The sequence below is a fragment of the Leguminivora glycinivorella genome, chromosome 19 (genome assembly GCF_023078275.1).
Source record: "Leguminivora glycinivorella isolate SPB_JAAS2020 chromosome 19, LegGlyc_1.1, whole genome shotgun sequence".
Lineage (NCBI taxonomy): Eukaryota > Metazoa > Arthropoda > Insecta > Lepidoptera > Tortricidae > Leguminivora > Leguminivora glycinivorella.
Window position 1 is genome coordinate 13,349,471 of NC_062989.1, and position 20,506 is coordinate 13,369,976.

At 37.6% G+C, this 20,506-nt stretch overlaps 1 protein-coding gene across 1 annotated transcript in view; it reads right to left on the reverse strand.

The window, feature by feature from the left end:
- Nucleotides 1-10,808: 10,808 nt before the first annotated feature.
- LOC125236600 (TBC1 domain family member whacked) overlaps nucleotides 10,809-20,506 on the reverse strand; it is a 35,218-nt gene continuing 25,520 nt past the window's right edge. Inside the window, exons 3-7 of the mRNA XM_048143462.1 lie at nucleotides 17,744-17,936; nucleotides 13,581-13,764; nucleotides 12,829-13,023; nucleotides 12,160-12,392; nucleotides 10,809-11,563 (exon numbers count right to left, since the gene is read on the reverse strand). Coding sequence (XP_047999419.1) covers nucleotides 11,554-11,563; nucleotides 12,160-12,392; nucleotides 12,829-13,023; nucleotides 13,581-13,764; nucleotides 17,744-17,936 — 815 coding nt within the window. The 3' untranslated portion in view covers nucleotides 10,809-11,553. The remainder of the gene's footprint in view (nucleotides 11,564-12,159; nucleotides 12,393-12,828; nucleotides 13,024-13,580; nucleotides 13,765-17,743; nucleotides 17,937-20,506) is intronic.

Genomic DNA, 20,506 nt, shown 5'->3' on the forward strand with positions numbered 1-20,506 from the left:
ATTTTGCTGATAATACTCTCTACACTTTAGTTCACTTTGTCGTTTGTTTGTCAATATCGAGCAGCAAATACAGATTAGTGAACTTGAGAATAAGGGGATGTTCAGAGGGGTTAAACTACTCAAGCTAATTCAGCCTTCGTGAATGTGGTGACACGGCACTCTTAACTAGCGTCACGTAGTGGGTGACTCTTGATACGTTCATTGTCAAGTGGCCCCTAATATGGATCACGATAAGTACAAAGCCGTAATGTTTTCAATTAAGAATGGGGCAGTGAACGTGTTAAGCGTCAAATAGAAGTCAGTATGAACATGCCCTAATTCTGTGTAGATATTACGCTCGCATCACTCGTCAATCTTAAGCCTCCGCCACACATAAAGCATTTTGATAGCGGAGCGCAATGATAGCGGTGCACCGGCGGAACGCTGGCGTTCCGCTCGCAATCCGCGCTCGTTAGTTCCCGCCGGCGTCCGCTGGGCGCCACGCCAGCGTTCGTCCGGCGCACCGCTATCTTTGCGCTCCGCTGAGGCTCCGCTACCGCTCCGCCTACGCTATCCAAACGCGCATGTGTGGCCGAGCTTTTAATCTAGTTCGATAGCTGGGTCCACACTGACCGAGCAGCCTCGCAGTAAACGTACGTGCTCATGCGCTCACGTTTGCCTCACCGAAGCCAATTCGCTCGGCAAGATGGCGGGCCTCAGTCAGCTGTTCAAAACAGTGCTGCACGTTTTTATTCCCTTGGCTCGTGATTCGTTTTCGGTTTTTCTTTTGGATGTAGATTAAAAGGAAAAATAAGTCCCGAGTCACGGTAATAAATGTGCACTTGTGTAGCACTAAGCCAGAGTGAGTAGTTAGGTCAAAAAGTGTGTCCACATGAGAGGGCATTGTTTTGGCTGGTGTCCCTCTCGCACTTACTGACAATGTCAACCTACTACCAGATCTACTAATACCCAATTGAAGGTATTTTTTAATTATACAAATCTTTGATTTATTGGCATCAAAATAATTACATTATAATTATTTGCCAATTCTTTAAAATATATCGAAACCCTAGTTTGAATATAACACTAAAATAATATAAGAAGTTATAAAGTCAGGTAATATACAGATAAAAATACTACTACTATGATAACCTCATTAACACTGGCCACACGTGCGAGAGGGACACCAGCCCAAACAATGCCCTCTCATGTGGGCCGTTTTCGCTAGTCTGATACGATCACCTTTCTGTCTCAGTGATAAGATGTGAAAAAAAAAAATGTGATTGCGCTGTCCCCTGTAAAGGTCTTTGGTAGCACTATTCTGAACAGCTGACTTAGAGGGTGCGCCCACGGGCGACTTTTCGAAGCGACTTTTTTGTCGCGACCATGGGCTAGTATGAAAGTGCGCACACGACGCGACGCAACTTTTCATACAAATACGTAAGTCGCCGAGCAACTTTGTTGCATGTGGGCGCGCACCCTTAGGGCCGCCATCTTGCCGAGCAAATTGGTTCGGCTGAGGCAAACGTGAACGCAAGCACGGATGTTTTCCGCGCGAGGCAATTTCCTCACGAGGCTGCTCGATTAAGCTAGGAACATACTACGCGGACGTCCGCCGTTGAGCGACCGCGACCGATCAGTGTGCACGGTCTTCGGGACGTGGCTTCAGCTGACCAAAACATCCAGCGAGCCAGATTTCGAGCGGACGTCCATGCGCTCAAGGCCACGTCCACGACCGTCGACCGATAGTTTGCACGGTTAAGTGTATATTCATTGTCTAGATCCGCGTAGTATGTTCCTAGCTTTAGTCTTGACCTAGCTATTCAAGTGAGAAGCTGTGGTTGTGTAAATATTGTAATTTTATGTTTTTTATATGGCTATTATTTACTAAAATATACACGCTGGCCGTCACATCTTTGGACCTAATGTGTTGAACATATTGGCCCTCTAGGTCTTTAAATTGTATTTTAACGCTATTTTGACCTAAATTCTCTATGGTGTGATTAAAAAAAAAACAACGTCAAAATGAGCTTTAAATACGTTTGTGAATTAATTACCTTATTTACTTATTTTGTGTTTTTACTGTATTAGTCAAATTTAAAATATATGAGCTTGCATAATATACGCTACGATTTTATGCTGCATAGATATATTTTTGCAAATCTATCATAATATTTAAAGAAAAAGTGATTTTAAGGTGCATCCCCAATAAGTACGCCAGTAATTTGGCATACTTATCTGTAATTTCAAAATAGTCGCGCATTATATTACACCCTTATTCATAAACGTTCACTAAAGCACAGTATGGCCACTCCCGCTCCCCGCTGAAAATGCCGCCCACCCCCTCTCGGTTACCTCACATTTACCGCCTGTCAAAAACGCGAACAGTCGACCTGTCATATGTCACTCATACAAGCATAGTACGCGTTCACCAACACGAGCTTAGACTGTGTGCTAGGAACGCGCCTCTTTCATATATTTGATCGCCAGTGTCCGAGGTGTGACTAAAGTTATCAAGCCAAGATAAAGTTCGTTTGTCTCTTGTGAACGCTTATGAATAAGGGGTAAGTAATTATCAAAACATTATTAGTGATCGGTAATATTTTAATTTAATAGTGATTTTGGTTGATTAATTTAAAAATATACTGCCATAATCAACTTTAATTTTAACATTAATTCAAAATTGAACAAATTTTCATTCAAGACACTTTTGTAAAGACAGTACTCATTACAATTAGATTTAATAACTGAAGTTTATAATGCAATAGTGTGCAATGAAGAGTATTGTATTGTTTATTTAATCTGCAACTGCCATATTAAAATATCGATATTTCAGATTCTACTGTATTTTAACTATTTGCAGCGAATCCTGTTGTAGTAAAATTTTTTTTTGCAATTTTTCTCAATTCTACTGCAATGTCAAAAAAAAGAAGAGTGACGATTAAGTCACAAGAGGTGGTCTACTTTTTTAAATTATGTAACTGTAACACAAAGATATTATCACAAATATATGTACCTAAAATTGTGACACTGAAAATAAATGCCATAAATTAAAATAATAGACTAACCCCCTTATTCATAAACATACTCTAAAGTTAAAGCCGATAAAGTTCGTTTGTCCTTTTCTATCACACCAATACGTCGGAAAGGGACAAACAAACTTTATCGGCTTGATAACTTTAGAGTATGTTTATAAATAAGGGGATAAATGGTTAGATTTTACAATATACGGAACATGAATTTACGCAAGATTATTTATAGTGATCGGTAACAACGTTTTTATTTCATGGCAGCGTAGCCGTATTAAAGGGACGTACAGACGCAACAAGAGTAGACAATAATAGGGGCGCCACTGTCTATGTAAAACTGGTTTGCATGTGGCAATCATTGAGTCACTTTTATATGATAATTGACATTGTGCAACAAGGGGAGGAACTTGAATTTTACTAACAAGAGAAGTTTGTAATATTCATACTCCCCGAGTTACACACAATGTTTTTCATCACACTTACAATATAAAAATATGTAAAAAGATAAAAAAAGAGTTAAATACGGTACTAGAAATTTCATAACTCCCGTGGGAGAATGATTTTTCTATAACTCACGCTCTGCCTGCGTGCGTGCGACATTTAGTGTGCGAGTGTGATGAAAAAAAAAATACTTAGTTCAATTTCTACTCTTTTTTTTTCTCAAAGCCCTCCCTCTCTTTCTTCCACGCATCTATGGCAATGTTTGGCCAATCTTTTCGAAAGACGTGAAGATCGTGCCGCCATCTCTTTCGCGGTCTGCCGTCACGCCGCACGATGATTGGTGTCCATTCGGTACTTTTCTTGGCACAGGCCGTTTGGCAAGAGTAAAAATTAAGAAATGGCAACACCATCGTGTCGTCTCGTTTCCTCACACATATTGATAAAGAAAGGGATGGCACAACGATGTTGCCATTTCTATTCTTTTTGGCAAGCTGTAATTTAGTGTAAAAATCGGGAGTTTTAATTCTAATTTAAGTTTCAACGACGCCGCCATGAAACGAAGCCGTTGTTACCGACCACTAATGGTAATGATTTGTATGTCTATGTATTTATGTCAATATCCAAATAATTGTGAACCTAAATGTAATAACAATAAGAGTTATATACGTAGTGGAACTTCCTGTACGCCTTCCGATATCACGTTGTGGGTACGAATGAGTGGGTGTTACCGTTTTGTATGTAATTATAATTTACAAAGTGCGAGTTTGTTTTATTTCCCTCTCTTAAAGCAGCTTTACACTTAAAGAAGCTCTTAACATAGTGCTTTCCTACATGCAGGCTCTCTTTTTTACAAAAATTGCGAAATGGACGCACGACGTGATATGCCATAATTTTGCAAGGCATACAATACGCACTTCAAGTATGAAGCGCCGGCGTTAAGTAATTTCTCATCCATACTAATATTATAAATGGGAAAGTGTGTGTGTCTGTTTGTCTGTCCGTCTTTCACGGCAAAAAGGAGTGACGAATTGACGTGATTTCTAAGCGGCGATAGTTGAAGGAATGGAAAGTGACATAGGCCACTTTTGTCTTTTTCTAATGCGAGCGAAGCCGCTGGTACGTCTGTAGGCCTTAAGGTGAGTAATAAAAGAGGAGATAACTTCATATTATTTATTTACAACACAAATAATGCAGTAAACGAATCGTCGGTCACCGTACAAAAATATCCATGAAGTCTTTCATACGTGCAGTCTGTTCAGGAATGTGTGAATTGGAATTACGGAACAATATTTTAGAATTTAAATAGCAATATAAACGGAATAATTCAATATTTTTCATCACACTCGCTCGTAAACGGTGTTATTACATGCCTGATACGTAATGAACTATAGTACCGGCCTAGGGCGGTAGGTAAAGTGAATATAGTATGAATTTTCTGAGATGAACTTTTCGCTTTAGCCGTAATCTGTTAAACAAAGGCCTTTGTTTCTATTATTCCCGGCGGCTAGCTCCCGTTTCCACAGCACGTGCTAAAGTCTCAGTGTAGTTAAAAAGCAACTATCATGATAGCAATAAGGTTCAAATTGATTAAACAGTATGCAGGTAACTTTTTTTGAAGATGACAAAACGTGTTATCTCCGAAAGGTCTTTTTATGGATTTGAACCTTATTACTATCATGATAGTTGCTTTTTAACTACACTGAGACTATAGCACGTGCCGTTTAAACGGGAGCTAGCCGCCGTGAATAATAGAAACAAAGGCCTTTGTTTAACAGATTACGGCTATTCATCTCAGAAAATTCACACTATACCTGGGTGGGGCCTTGCACGACCTGTCAAAAATTACAAGAAGGCGGACGAATGTTCGAAATGTCAGCGTAGGTATTTCAATACATTTAGTTTAAAATTTGGTTATTACTTCGCGAGCGTGATGAAAAACATTGTGTATATCACGGGCGGCTGAAGGATTGCAAAAACCGACACTCGTTCGTGATCCTTCACGATTCGCTCTTAATACACAATGTACTGAGGTACAGCGGGGCAAATCTCGACTGGGGGGCCATTGTAACTAATCCATTTTTTCCATTATTACGCTATGATGTTGAGTTCTACATATACCCACTGAACACGCCTACCATATATAACCGGTGGACACTCTATTTAATAATGCAAACATTGTAAAACATGGAAAAAATGGACCAGTTGGAATACCCCGGTGTACCTTATTTGATCACACTCCCATTTAAGCACAGTAAATATGCTATTGCATGCAGGCGGAATGGGAGTTATCTAAAGAAAAATCGTTCTCCCTAGGGAGTTATGAAATTTCTACTACCATAAAAAAGTTACATTTTTATCTTTTTCCATATTTTTATACTCCAAGTGTGATGAAAAACATTGTGTAACTCGGGACGTAACAATATTACAAACTCGAGTCTTTGTAGCTCCACAATTGAGGACAAATAAGGTATCCAGAGAGATTACACACGATTTTGAACTATCATTTAAATGAGTCTAAGTGCGTTTTCACATTATCCGATCCGATATCGGATGTCGGAAGGATTTCAATAGAAAAAATCCAAGATGGCGCCTGTAATGTATGCGATATCGGTCCGACATCCGATATCGGATCGGATAATGTGAAAACGCACTAACCTCAATATTTTTATATTGTCTGATTGCTTGAATAATCTATTAAATTGTACATTTAAGATCAATATTCTACTCTGTAACTATTTTAGAAATATGCCTTACAGCTAACCGTTGAAATTAGTGAGAACAACAACAGAAATATTACAATTATAAATATGTTAAAATTAACATTTAATAAAAAAAAATCTCAAACCCAAACATCGAAATTATGCCAGAAATCTGTATAAATAGTATCACGCTAACTGAGAATAAAAAGTTTCAAGTACAAAAAGTATTATGTTACATCGCCAATAGACGATAGATCGTGGCGATTGGTCTAGGTAGAAATTGAGTCATAATAGGCTAGTTTCCTATACTTAAAATATTTTATGCAGTGCACGAAATAAAGCACCACATAATTAGAAGAAAAATATGGACAGTAGTTATTTTTAAACATAATTTCTATTTAATAAGTCAAAGAAAAACATATAAAGTAAATGAATTGACCGTGACGTCACTTCTCAGTATTTCATAGTAATTCCATACTAACAAATCGTTTTGACAGTTCATAAAAAGAAGCTGATTTGACTAGTAGGAAACTAGCCAATTATAATAATATTTTTTCAAGGCTCATCTAGAAATAAAAAGTTTTCTGCTTATCTACTCGATTTAAAGTTAGTCAAAACAATAACTAAAACAGTGTTAAAATACAATCTTAAAACAAGATAATCAAAAACACTAGTAGAAGGATTACTAGAAATAGTTATTTGTTATACAAGGGGGCAAAGATGTATTTTAACGCCGAGTGTGGAATTGAAAAACGAGCAAGTGAAAGGATTCTTTAGTTGAACCACGAGCGAAGCGAGTGGTTCGAGAATAGAATCCTGAACTTGCGAGTTTTTTAACACACGAGAAGTAAAATACATTTGCACCCGAGTGTAACACAAAACTTTTCCCCTCACTATAGCGAGGAAACTACAACGCAAAAAATGCGTTTATCACTGCTTCCAGTAGTTCCACAGGTGGTAAATCATCTTTATTACTAGATTCACCTACTTTTATCAATTTTAAAGCAGTTAATTTCACTTTATTCAAGGTCAAATTACTTTACCCACTAGTGGATAAAATGCGTTTTTACCCGCTGGTATTAAAGGACAAAACACGTGTTTCCGAGCTAGTGAGGGGAAAACCATTTTATTCTCAGTTATGACTCGAGAGCTCAGCTCAAAATATTACATTTTCGTCACATTAATTACAAAATAAGCTAAACTAGATCAGAAACATTATGCACCGATACGCATGTGTGCGTGACTAATGTAAATCATAGCCTAAGTTTACATAGTAATAAAGACATATGTAACTCCGTATAGACGGGTAAAGTGTAAGAAAAAAACGTACCTCAAAGCCATAGAGAAAAAGGTACGGTGACCTAGCGTTACACCTTTGGGGAACGCTCGGCTAGATGACGCTAATATTAATATTTGACATTTTAACACATATCAAGCTAAGAATATGGGCCAAATTGCCAAAACTAAGGTTCAAAAGTTTTAAGCTTGTGTCGAGAGATGGCAGTCTATGTACTGTGATTACACATTTTACTTTGACAGTAACTCTCTATAACACTCGATCCTCTTTGATAGTAATAAATAGACAGCAACTTATTGCGAAACAGAACGAGGTACTGTTCAAGTCAGATTAGTCAAATTAATTTGAGGTACAGTGGCGCCCTTATTTTGTTTTCTAAATACCAAAACTCATCCTTTTCTGTATTATTTGAACTTTTCGCATGTAGTAATTTTAGACATTGCCGCATCGCAACAGCTTTCCTTTGCTTATTTATAGGAAATTAGAAAACACAATCCGCAAGCGAATATGCTGTAGTTATTTCGAACCACCTGGGGCCCATTTCTCAAAACTGAAAGTTACAAGTTACAAGCGGAAGTCTCTTTCCAACTTGTCATATTAGACATTGACAACCCCTTGTAAATTGTAACTTGTCAGTTCGAGAAATGGGGCCCAGGGCAGGGGCCCATTTCTCAAAAATGAAAGTTACAAGTTACAAGCTGAAGTCTCTTTTCAACTTGTCATATTAGAGGGCCCCTGGTTTTAAAATAATAGCTATGAGTTAAAATCATTAGAGAAAATAGAATGTAGCAAATCAACAAATTCAGCCATATTTTACCATGTATTATTAAGAAATACGCCATTACAATCATCGCAAATAATAAAGTAGTTCACAAATTGCAAAATTAAGATAATGGAATACAACAAAATTATCAAAATATGCCTTTTGTTTTGTAGTATTTATATATATATTTATCTATTGGGATAGTCTGAGAAAATATTGTCCGATTTGGTAAATAACATTTAGCTGTATAATTGTTTAAAAATATGAAATCTGTCACAATCATCAATCTTGTACACACAGGGGTCAATGGACTTACTTCAGAGCTGCCAACATTACTGATCCTTGAAATTGCATGACACAATGTCGCAGTCGGGTTGTATAATCTGCCATATTATAAAACAGGGCAGTTTTATAATGTAGCGGTTCAACAATTAGCCGGACTGACTGACTTGTAAGTGTGACCTCTCATAATAATAATTATCGTCAGTACTTTCAAAAAAATCTCGTATCTCACTTTCCTACTCAATGTTAAAACGCAGTAACTCCATATGCAGCCCATACATAAGTTACTACATTTGTCTTTAAATTGACACAAGATATGAGATTTTTTCAAAGTAGTGACGATATAAATGTTGACAGCTCTGAGAGCGGTCGAGGGAAGACTAGAGACTAACAGGAATGTACTCGACACCCATTATATTAACACACTCCAATCTGGCAAAAAGTTCTACTGCACACAAGTTAAATAAAATGGTTTGTTAAGAGCAAAGATTTAATAAGTATTCATACTTCGATATACGGATGGGAAATAGGATATAGAGTGCTAATATTTGTAAATTTTTCTTTATAATCAATGAGGAACCCACCTTATATTTTATCACGCCAGTATAACCATGTGCTCACACTATCGAATCACCCCCTTTTTTGAAGATTTTATTCTGGCTTGGCAACACATGGTTCGATGGTGGATGTCATAACATTTCAGTGTTCCTCCTCATAAAAAAATCTACTGTATTTTTCAAAAATTAGTCTTCTTTTCAAGTAATGGAGATGTCGCTAGCGTCGCTACTTAACACTTTTAACACTTATTAACGAAAAGAAGTGTCAAGTATTAGGAAAAGGGTTCTGGCCATTCTAATTATTTGTAATATAATGAAGGAAGTGCATAGAGAGTTTAATTGAATGAAATCTGCTTTAAATGGGTTATACTTACATTTCTTTAGTTATTATTCAATTTAAAATATAATTTTAATTATTTTTTATGTTGTCGATTTATGTTTTCTACTACCATTATTTTAGAGTAGTTTTTATTATAAAAAATGTTTTTACCGGATTTTGTCCACATTTAGAGTATGTCATAAGTTTTTATGGTAAAAATGCTGAATTTTATAAATAAGAAAGTATTTACATGTCACATCTTGTGTTACGTATTAGAAAAGTGGCTTAAGCATATAATACAGCTGCCTTGTACTCTATGAAGTGTAATTGACTGGTATAAAATGTACAGGCTAGGCACTAAGTTACTAATATAGGTTTCGTTTCCTAAATTCTTGCTAACATTCATATCTGTACAAGGAACTTTAACAAATTTACATGAAACAATGATTTAAACTTCACGGTTTTTACATATAATTAAAATGGTAAACGGGACAATCCATACCTAATACCGTGTGTGTGTCTGTTTGTTTGTCCGTCCTTCACGGCAAAACGGAGCGACGAATTGTCGTGCTTTTTTAAGTGGAGATAGTTGAAGGGATGGAGAGTGACATAGGCTACTTTTTGTCTCTTTCTAACGTGAGAGAAACCGCGGGAAAAAGATAGTAACTTATAAAAGTTTTAAAACTGACCCCTGACGTTTCGAGAACGGCGTTGTCCCCGTGGTATCGGAGAAGACTGGTTAAAGTTAACATCAACGTCTTCTAATCAAACTTATTTTTTAATATTCAGTAGTAATAAAACTAGTTTATACGCGTTTAAGTTCCGTTTACAATTTTAAAATACATTACTTGTGTTATTTTGTGCATTCAGTCATTTAATTAAAAAGATAAAATCGACAAAAAAATGATTAAAAATAGTACATACAATAGACAAACAAATTATACCAATCAATTATTTTCTTTACATTACATTCTTTAGAATATTTAATATTTACATAGATATGTAAGTTTAATAATTACAGTCCTTATCACAAAATATTATGAATTATGTTATAGGTTTTGCACGATCCTATATTTATACAATTTGACACAGTCTCCTTGGTTAGTCAAACAACTATTAAAAACATTGGAAAAAAATGCATTAAACGACTAACTAATATTATGTTGCGACCAGTGGTAACGTCATTCGAACACAGACGGCGCGGCGCGTGCGAATGAGGGTAGATCGCGCGCTGTCTACACATCTTTGACATCCACCCGCCTTCTTCAGTTCTCCATGATCATAACTGCGTCCATATATAGCAGTGGCGGCGCGTGAAAATTTTCGTTGGTAAAGCCGGAGGGGTTTTTGGCATCTGTTTTGTATGGACTTCTACAGATACTAGAGAATTTTAGGGAACCCGATGGGAATCGAGTTGTATCGACGCTCCGCCACTGATATATAGGGAGTTCGACAAAAATCAAAAAGGTAATCACGGTCTATATCCCGGTCAATATAAGTGTAATCACTTAATGCATTTTTTTTATAAGTTGTTCATCTTCACCACAGGCATTTCTTTCTTACTTAATTAAAAGTTTCTACATAAGGAATACCGATCTTGGTTAACTTTTTATTTAAAAATTATATAAAACGAATACTGAACAAAATATATCTTTTATGAGCAATACAAAGTTTACTTCAAATTTATTGCACACACTCTTCACCATTATTATGCCACAAACACCATCAAATTCGAGAAAATATAATTTTATTACTCATAAACAACATAAATAGGAATTGAAACCTTCTGAAAGTAGTTTCAACATTTAAATTACTAGATTTTTTATTTAAATTCACGTCCTATAGTAAAAATCTGTTTTTTTTTTTTAATTAAGGGACCTGAATTTTTAAAAACAACACAAAATAAAAGCTATATTGCCGATTCCTAATCTTCTACAAGTAATTTAAACAAAATGGTAGCTTAAAAAATCTTTCCACACTACTGTTTCTCATTTCAAAAACTCGTTAATAACGTTATCGTGAAAAATAACGGAACTGTCATACCGTTATCCGAAAGCGCTCAGTCACACCACTATCACTATCATACACTAAGTAGTTCGTTCGCAGGTGAACCGTGGTAGCTCATAGCGTGTTGAATATGTCCCGGGCGTTATTCTTGGAATAACGTCTGTAGGAACAGTCGCTGAATCAGCTGCCACTGGAATGAAAAGCGAAGTTTTACATGCGTACAATTACATAATTTGAAATTTAAATGTAATGGACATTCGCAGACACTGTCAAAACAAAACTTTCAGACTGTGAGTAAAGTTACTGAACTGATTAGTGAAAAAGTGTTTTGTCCCTTTCTCACAAATACATAAGTCAACATGACAGAATAACGACAAACGATTATTAGCTAATTCAGGTTTATAAAGCGTTTATGAGGGTCAGGTTTAAAGCGAAAATAGTTCAGTAGCTACAACAATACCCATTGTTTCTAGCAACTGAATCGTGTCCGTAATCAGCAACAAATGTCTGCGATAATTTTTGTTATGAAAAATAAATACTTTGTTTAAAAACACAAAGTAGTTTTAATGATTAACTACTACTACCACGAAGATTAGGCAGAAAAGGCGTGAGAAAGCAGATATGGATATTTTTTGACGTGTGGAAGGTTAGATGGCAGTCGCTTTCGAAAAACTCGGGCCTATACGCCAAATCTTGGGATTAGTTGTCAACGCGGACCTCAGGCTACCATGAGCCGTGACAAATGCCAGGATAACGCAAGGAGGATGATGATGACTAAAAACTGACCTCCTATTAGCCATCGCCCGCCGACGCGCAGTCTGCCTCTGGTGCTCGAACTCGAAGTCCTCCTCAGTGAGTCCCAGCCGCTGCATGTGGTACATGAGGTACTCCTCGCCCAGGATGCTCTCCGGCGGGTGGCGGAGCACCTCCAGCGTCTCGCAGAGCCCGGCAGCGCGCTTGCGGACCTTGGCTGGGCCTAGCGCGCCTGCGAGGATCACTAAGGCAGCTTTGAATAAAACCTGGAGATGGAAATATTGAGGATTAACTTTGATTTGGATATTGTGCTTAACCAGAATGGCCAGGATTACCAAGCATCAACATGAACATCTGAACCTTTTAATGCCCAGTTTACCCCTATTTCCGAGTCTCTTAACCCGGCCTCAGCTGATCTCATCTAAAACTGATCCAAAAATAACTCATACTCATGATACTCATAACAAAATACTTTACTCAAGGCACCAAATTGTAACTACCAGCTAGTATGATATACTAAAGTGTGTTATCTTGGTCACGGTATCAATTTGTAATTACCATTACATTAATTTAACTTCTTTTAGGGCCGCTTGCACCACCCGCTTAACTCAAGGTTAGTAGGCTGTCAACTGTAAAATTACATATAAAATGGTGGGTTGACCCTCCATTTTCGGTGGTGCAAGTGACCCTTATCGGACTTACCTTAACCCCTTCACATAGAAAACAATCCCAGACACGCAGCAGACTGTCCCAAGGCAGCGTGCGCGTCAACGCGCATAGGAACCATTCCGTGGCGTATAGGACGGGCTCTACTTTGTGCTTGACGAGGTGCCGGTGGACGGCGGGCGCCGTGCGGCGGAGTAGCGCGTGGAGGATGTCGCCGTCTCGTTGTAATACCTGAAAATATGAAAGTTTTTGATATATTATACATTAAGGAGGAGGAGAATTGAGTAGGCAGGCTATTATACCGGATTTTCCTGCACTTCTTATTTTAACGGTTGGTACGTTTGAAAAAATCTTTGCTGTACCAAATTGACCATGTTAGATATATGCTCCTGAATAGCCTACAAAAATGTCAATGTTCACGGAGTCTTCAGAACAGAAAAGCTTGTCAATACTAACCTCTACTCCAAGTTATAAAACCGCGAAGTTATCGCTGATGCTGAAGCAAAAACTAAAAATAACGCAATGAAGTCGTTTTTTCCACGAGGTTTGTCTTGCTAAAAAAAAACGATAACGTTACAACGTCGCTTTTTTCATAACTTTACAAATATTTTTTTTTTTTGTAATGATTTGGTACTATGTTTGTTATCAAACTCAAGCCCAGGGTTGAAATAGCCGCTGAGGTATTTGCCGCTGATGCTGACGAAATAATGACGTTATAACGACGTTTTTCCCATAACGTTATCAAGGGCAGTGTTTCGTCTGGAATATCTGAGAAGTATAATACTAACCTCCAGCCCCGGGTTGTAGTACCCGCTGAGGTACTTGTCGCTGATGCTGACGAGGCACCAGAAGGCCTGCACCGCGGGCATGTGCATAAGCAGGAAGGCGGCCACTGGCGCCTGCGCCTGGAAGTAGCCCACCTTCGGGTTGAACACCGAGTACGCTTTCAGTACTGAGAAGAGCTCTTGTTGGCTGTAAGAAAACAAACGGGTATTTAAAAAAACGTTTCGAAATAAGTTATTTTTAGTTATTACGTTATTTTAAAAGTTCTTTCGTTCGTCTTTCAGCGAAAGTCAAAACACAGGATTATAACTGATACAGGGTCTTGAGAAAGGCCTCACTAGTGACAAAAAGCAGTAAAGACTTTTTAATCTGTTTTCTGAACCTACTGCACTTTAACATAAAATATTTGTCATGGGCGGCGATCGGCGATGACTGCTTCCCATCAGGCGGCTCGTCTGCTCATTTGCTGCCTACTTCATAAAAAAAAATCTCCCTTGAGATTCGAGTTTCACTTAAATAATACATATAATGAAATTTAAATTCCCGATTTCGTCAAACTGGGCCGGGAAGTACCTAGTTTATACTCATTAAGGTACCAGGATTCTGCGGTACTTAGGATTGATTTCTGGCCGTAAAACCGTGACGTATGAAATATAATGGTTTATTGATACAATTGTATTTATGACTCAACGTAGTCGGTAAATACCACTAGGTTTTGTCCCGCCACGGTTTCAAACTGACCAAATATGTAATTTATTTTGAATGTATTATTAATGCCTCATCGTCACTATTATAGCAAAACATTATGCGTCAAAATATAATCTTATAATATTGACTGGGATATACACCGTGATTTTCTTTTGTAGGTATGTTTTTGAGCTCACGATATTTTCGGCTCGGCCACATATGCGCGTTTTGAGAGCGTAGGCGCAGCAAAAAAAAATCGTCTCCTCAGTACTTTTTGTATAGGAAGGACGTAAGACGCGCCTCCAGGCGTCGTGGCGCGCGCCAAAATGTACTGAGGAGACGTTTTTTTTTTGAATTACATTCGGGCGGCGTGGCGGAGACGTCCGTTGCGCGCCGCAAGACATGCGTCTCATGAGTGTGAATGGTCCCTAACCTCTCATTCAGAACTGGTTAATGAATTAATTGTTTATATTAAATACACTTCAGAAACTATTTGTTAAAAATTTTTAATTTTATCTTCCTGTCACTGATGCAATATCACAATTTGGATTTCTTTCAACCCCTTTTTGCCAAGAGTGGCACTGAAACTTAGTAGTTCATATGCTCTGCCTACCCCTTTATGGGATACAGGCGTGATTATATGTATGTATGTATGTATTATCTTCAATAGAAAAGTCTTAACTTTTCTCACAGCTTCAGACTAATGTCAGTAATATCGGTTCAATTCTACAACACAAAGCACAAATTATAATTACTGTACGATTTTGATACTAATTTTCTATTGCAAAATACGTTTCGTAACAATTTTAATTGCCAAATTCACGACAAGTATGCAATGCGGAATGCAATCAGTGCAGTACATTACTTATATAGGTACCTATTGCTATACCTGCTTCTCACGTTCTAATTTTAACGCTACGTTGATAAAAATAGCGCTCGTTTTACCCGTAAAGTGAATGGATTTTAATGTTTGCGGATTTGATAATAACTTTGATACAAATATGTCCGGTACGAGTTTATTTAACATTCAAACAAGTCTGTCAGTGAATAAGAACAAAGAAAACTATATGCATCCTTTTCTTTAGGGTGCTAGAAAAAAGGATACCTATAGTTTTCTTTGTTCTTACTGACAGACTTGTTTGTCAGAGTTTAAATTTTATGGCACTTTCAAAGAGACCGTTTTCATACTCATAAATTATTTAGAGATACGTTATTTTTTTTATTTTGATTTTTTTAGGGAATTTTAGGTCAATTGTACTCAGAATCACGAGTACTTTCAATCTCACTGGGAGACAAAAAGTGTCCCAGAATTTCCATACATTTTTGTTACTTTCCTCTTTTGCTACCCCACACAACATGAACGGAAAATGGTAACAAAATAAGAAAAAATCGTATGGGTCAATTTTTTTAACTACTAGGATTGAAAAAGCTAGTGATTCTGATTAGAAATAGCATTTTATTTTTCAGGAATATCACATTTCATAAAAGTGGCGAAAAAAAGAAATACTCACGTACGATATTGTATTTTATGCACGTAAAGCAACAGTGCATAAAGTTAAAATGGAACATTTAAAATGTATAGCGGGTTGTGAAGTGAAACTTAGTAAGTTTATCTTTAGAGTAGAGCCCAATATGAGAACTGGGATGTAGCCCCGTCTTATAGCTCTCGCGAAAATGTCTTCATCGAGATGGAGTATAAGAATTTGGGGTTGTTTGTTGTTTGCCATAAAACTAATCTAGTTAACACTTTCGAAACCGGGCTCTACGCGGCGCTACGACATTTTCGCTACATACGGGGAAATCCATGTAATCGGCTACGCTTCTACGAGCGGTGTGCCCGACAGTCGGGTTCTTGGTAGCGAAAGTGTTAATAATAATTTTCATAATCATAATCATATCATAATCATTTATTTCTGAGAATATGGTACAGTTTTGGTTAGTAAAATAGGTGTTAGAACAGCATATTCTGCCGGCATGCAACGGCGTAGAAATATTTACATGAAGTTGAAGGGGAAAATAATGTAACATAAAATTAACATAATCAATTAAGTACCTAACATAACATAATAATCATTCTGAAATTATTGAATAAAGTACAGCAATAAGATAATATGGCATAAAATTAACATTAATCATAATCAACACAATATAAACATTCCAAAATTATATATTTTGACACTTATAACTTTTTTTTTTGGCTAATTTTGCACTTCATCATCCTCCTTGCGTTGTCCCGGCATTTGCCACGTCTCACGAGAGCCTGGGGTCCGCTTTTGACAACTAATCCCAAGATTTGGCGTAGGCACTAGTTTTACGAAAGCGACTGCCATCTGACCTTCCAACCCAAAGGGTAACTAGGCCTCATTGCAATTAGTCCGATTTCCTCACGATGTTTTCCTTCACCGAAAAGCGAGTGGCAAATATGAAATGAAATTTCGTACGTAAGTTCCGAAAAACTCATTGGTACGAGCCGGGGTTCGAACCCGCGACCTCCGGATTGAAAGTCGCACGCTCTTACCGCTAGGCCACCAGCGCTTTTCGGTAGGCCACCAGCGCTTTTCTAATAATAATCTAAGGCTAATTTTGCACTTATATGTATAAAATTCCTTACCCGGGTCCTGCTTACCTGATGAACATCTCATGGTAGGGGAACTGCCTGTGCAGGTCTTTCCTGATATCGTCCATAGATTTAGGGTCGCCGGGGGCTGCGACTACTCCTCATACTAAAGGATGCTATATGAGTCTCGGTCTAGAACTGATGATGCAGTGGTTAGTCTTACCCAGGGCCCTCTTCCCTGATGAACATCTCATGGTAGGGAAACTGCCTGTGCAGGTCTTTCCTGATGTCGTCCATACATGGGTCGCCGGGGGCTGCGAGTAGGTCTTCATACTAAAGGATCCTGTATGAGTCTCGGTCTAGAACTGATGATGAAGAGGTTAGTCTTACCCAGGGCCCTCTTCTCTGATGAACATCTCATGGTAGGGGAACTGTCTGTGCAGGTCTTTCCTGATGTCGTCCATACATGGGTCGCCGGGGGCTGCGAGTAGGTCTTCATACTAAAGGATCCTATATGAGTCTCGGTCTAGAACTGATGATACAGTGGTTAGTCTTACCCAGATCCTGCTTACCTGATGAACATCTCGTTGTAGGCCCTGTGCAGGTCTTTGCTGATGTCGTACATACATTTACGGTCACGGGAGTCTGATGGCAGGTCCTGGTCTTTTGGAGATGGTTGAAAGAGCCACGCTCTGGTACTGCTGGTAATATATGTAGGAGTTAGTCACTTGCCCAGGTCCTTCTTCCCTGATGAACATCTCATGGTAGGGGAACTGCCTGTGAAGGTCTTTCCTGATGTCGTCCATACATTTCGAGTCACCGGGGGCTGCTAGAAGGTAGAAGGTCCTCGTATTGTAGGATACTTCTTTATCGGTCACTCCTTAAGACTGTTGGTATACCTAGTAGAGTATTAATAATTCTTACCCAGGTCCTTCTTCCCTGATGAACATCTCATGGTAGGGGAACTGCCTGTGAAGGTCTTTCCTGATGTCGTCCATACATTTAGGGTCGCCGGGGGCTGCGAGTAAGTCCTCGTACTCTGTCGGGTGTTTCTTCATGAGGAGCTCTCCTCCACAGAGGTAAAGCCACGCTCTGGGGCGCACTGATGCTGGTATACCTGAATTATAATAAATAACATTTAATTTTTGAAAAACTCCCGACATAGTAGACCGATTTCCATTAAACATGGCTAAGAACACTCGCGACTAATACCAGCTTTGATAAATACCAAGCCATACTCAAAGTGTGCTCCGCGGAGCCCTAGGGCTCCGCAAAACCCCTCTGGGGGTTCCGTGTGAATTTTGGTTGACGTCAGTCAACCATATCAATGCGACTTCAACTCTATTCCATAAAACCAAAGATTCACCAATTGTAAAAATAAAAACAGTTCCATACCTCACATTAGAATCTAGTGATTCGATTTTACTATTATGATTAAGACTTATTAAAAATAAAGATTGCTGTAAACTATTTTTTTTTTATTTATTTAAGGGTTCCGTCAGATATTTTGGTTTCCAAAAGGGTTATATGGGAAAAGAAGTTTGAGAACCGCTGCAGTCTAATCTTAAAAAACGGACTATAGGTACCTAATAGTTGCATGTTCTTGTAACACACAGGTCTCTAACCTCAGATATAGAACATACCTATGCGTTGAACGGCAATTTTGCTAAGGAATTTATTTCAATCGCTGTATCCGTATCCGGACAGCTTCACGTTCACGGCAAACGTAAAAATAATGTTCTAATCTAACATTAAAAATAACGATTCATAATCGCCCGCTGAACCGATTCAGATGAAATTTCGAACGGTATGATGTAGATATAGCCTAGGAACCATCCGGTCTTGCTACTACTGGGAAAATAACTTAATTCTATAACAGTACTTTTTATGTCACCAAAAATTAAGTTTGGTAATTTGAAATAGTTTTTTTAGTTAAGCCACCAAAATTTGTGACAAAAAACGCATAATAGAATAAAAAAAATATTATTTTAATTCACTAAAAATCAGGCGAAAATGGAATCAGGACTTTTGTTTTAAATTCGACTACTTTAATTTATGACCTTTATAACACATTAAGAAACCACCTATTTTTGTGAATGATACTTCGTAGTAGCAAAAAGCGGACTAATTAAATCAGTTATGACACAAGCAATAAAAGGACAAGTGAAGTTATGGTTGTTTTGTATATACATTATGTGTTGAAACACTATGAAAACTGAAACCACCCCAAAAACAAGACGGATGTTCAATATTTTACTAGCTCGGAATAACATTCACGGCAAAAATTACATAAGCAAAAAAATTGGAACAGACTTTTCGTTAGGATCATAATAAAGAAGAATAAAAATTAATCCACCTTTAAATGCTCGCCAAGAAGCGCTAAAACCACATACGTACGTACTGAAATAAGTATTTTCATATTCTTCTTACCTACAAACTCTCCACCATTGACGATGTAATTTCCTGCATTATTTCAAAAGTGACTCATGTGTTCAACCGCATTTTCATTACATCATGGTATAATAATATATTTCGTCGCCACTACTATCGCTTAAATAGCTCAGGTTGTACTAGCGTAACGTAAAATGACGGACGGTTCTGATGTCGTGGGTTCGATCCCCGGCAGTCGAAATGAACTTTTTTTGGTTTTTATTTTTATTTTATTTTTCTTTTACCGCCTTTTTACCCCCTTTATTTAAAATATTGTTTTTTTTTTGTTGTATATAACATTTTATTTAATGCTGTGAGTAATTTAGGTACAGTCAAGATATTTAATTCCCTAGCCATTTTAAAATGTTATTAGACACATGTAATGCAATAAGGTCGAAAACTGTATTTCAGTATTAGTATTGATTGAAGGTAACCTAAGGTTCAACATCATTCCTCCCCGCAACCGCAATACTCTGTCTTAGCTAACCATCGCTAGACGTTATGCCCTTGTAATAAGGATTACAAATGTACAGTGACAGTTGTCCGGTATGACTCATAGATTTATATAATTATTATTAAGCTAGATTGAGTTGTTAGGCCAAAAAGTGTGTCCACATGAGAGGGTAAAGTTGGGGCTGGTGTCCCTCTCGCACTTATTGCCACTGTCAAAATTATTTGAATGACGTCATCACTGTCATTATTTGGGGATACCAGTCAATATTCAAAGTTACTACCAAATCTACTAATACCGAATTAAAGGTTTTTTTTAGTTGCGCAAATCTTTGGTTTTATGGCTTCATAATAATGACTTACCAATTCGCTACAAGGTATTAATATCCTTGCCTCGATCGATATAATACAAAAATCATTTAAGAAGTTTATTAACTTAGTTATCATACAGGTAAAAATACTACTACTATAGTAATCTCTTTAACACTGGTCACACGTGCGAGAGGGACACCAGCCCCAACTTTGACCCTCTCATGTGGATACACTTTTACTATCCTAATAAGAACGTTTTTCTGCACCGGTGATAAAGTTCAATTTATTATGGCAAAAAAAGTGTGAGCTCAGTCCCTATTGAAAGTCTATGGTATGACGCAATGAAAAATTGGCTAAATAGTAATCTGAAAATAAGCAAAAAGGGTAGAATATATTTCTATAGGTTATTTCGTTGGATTACATTACAAAATGAATGTATAATACATTATAATACTCGTTGTAATTGTATAGATTTAAATAAATAATTTTATTAGT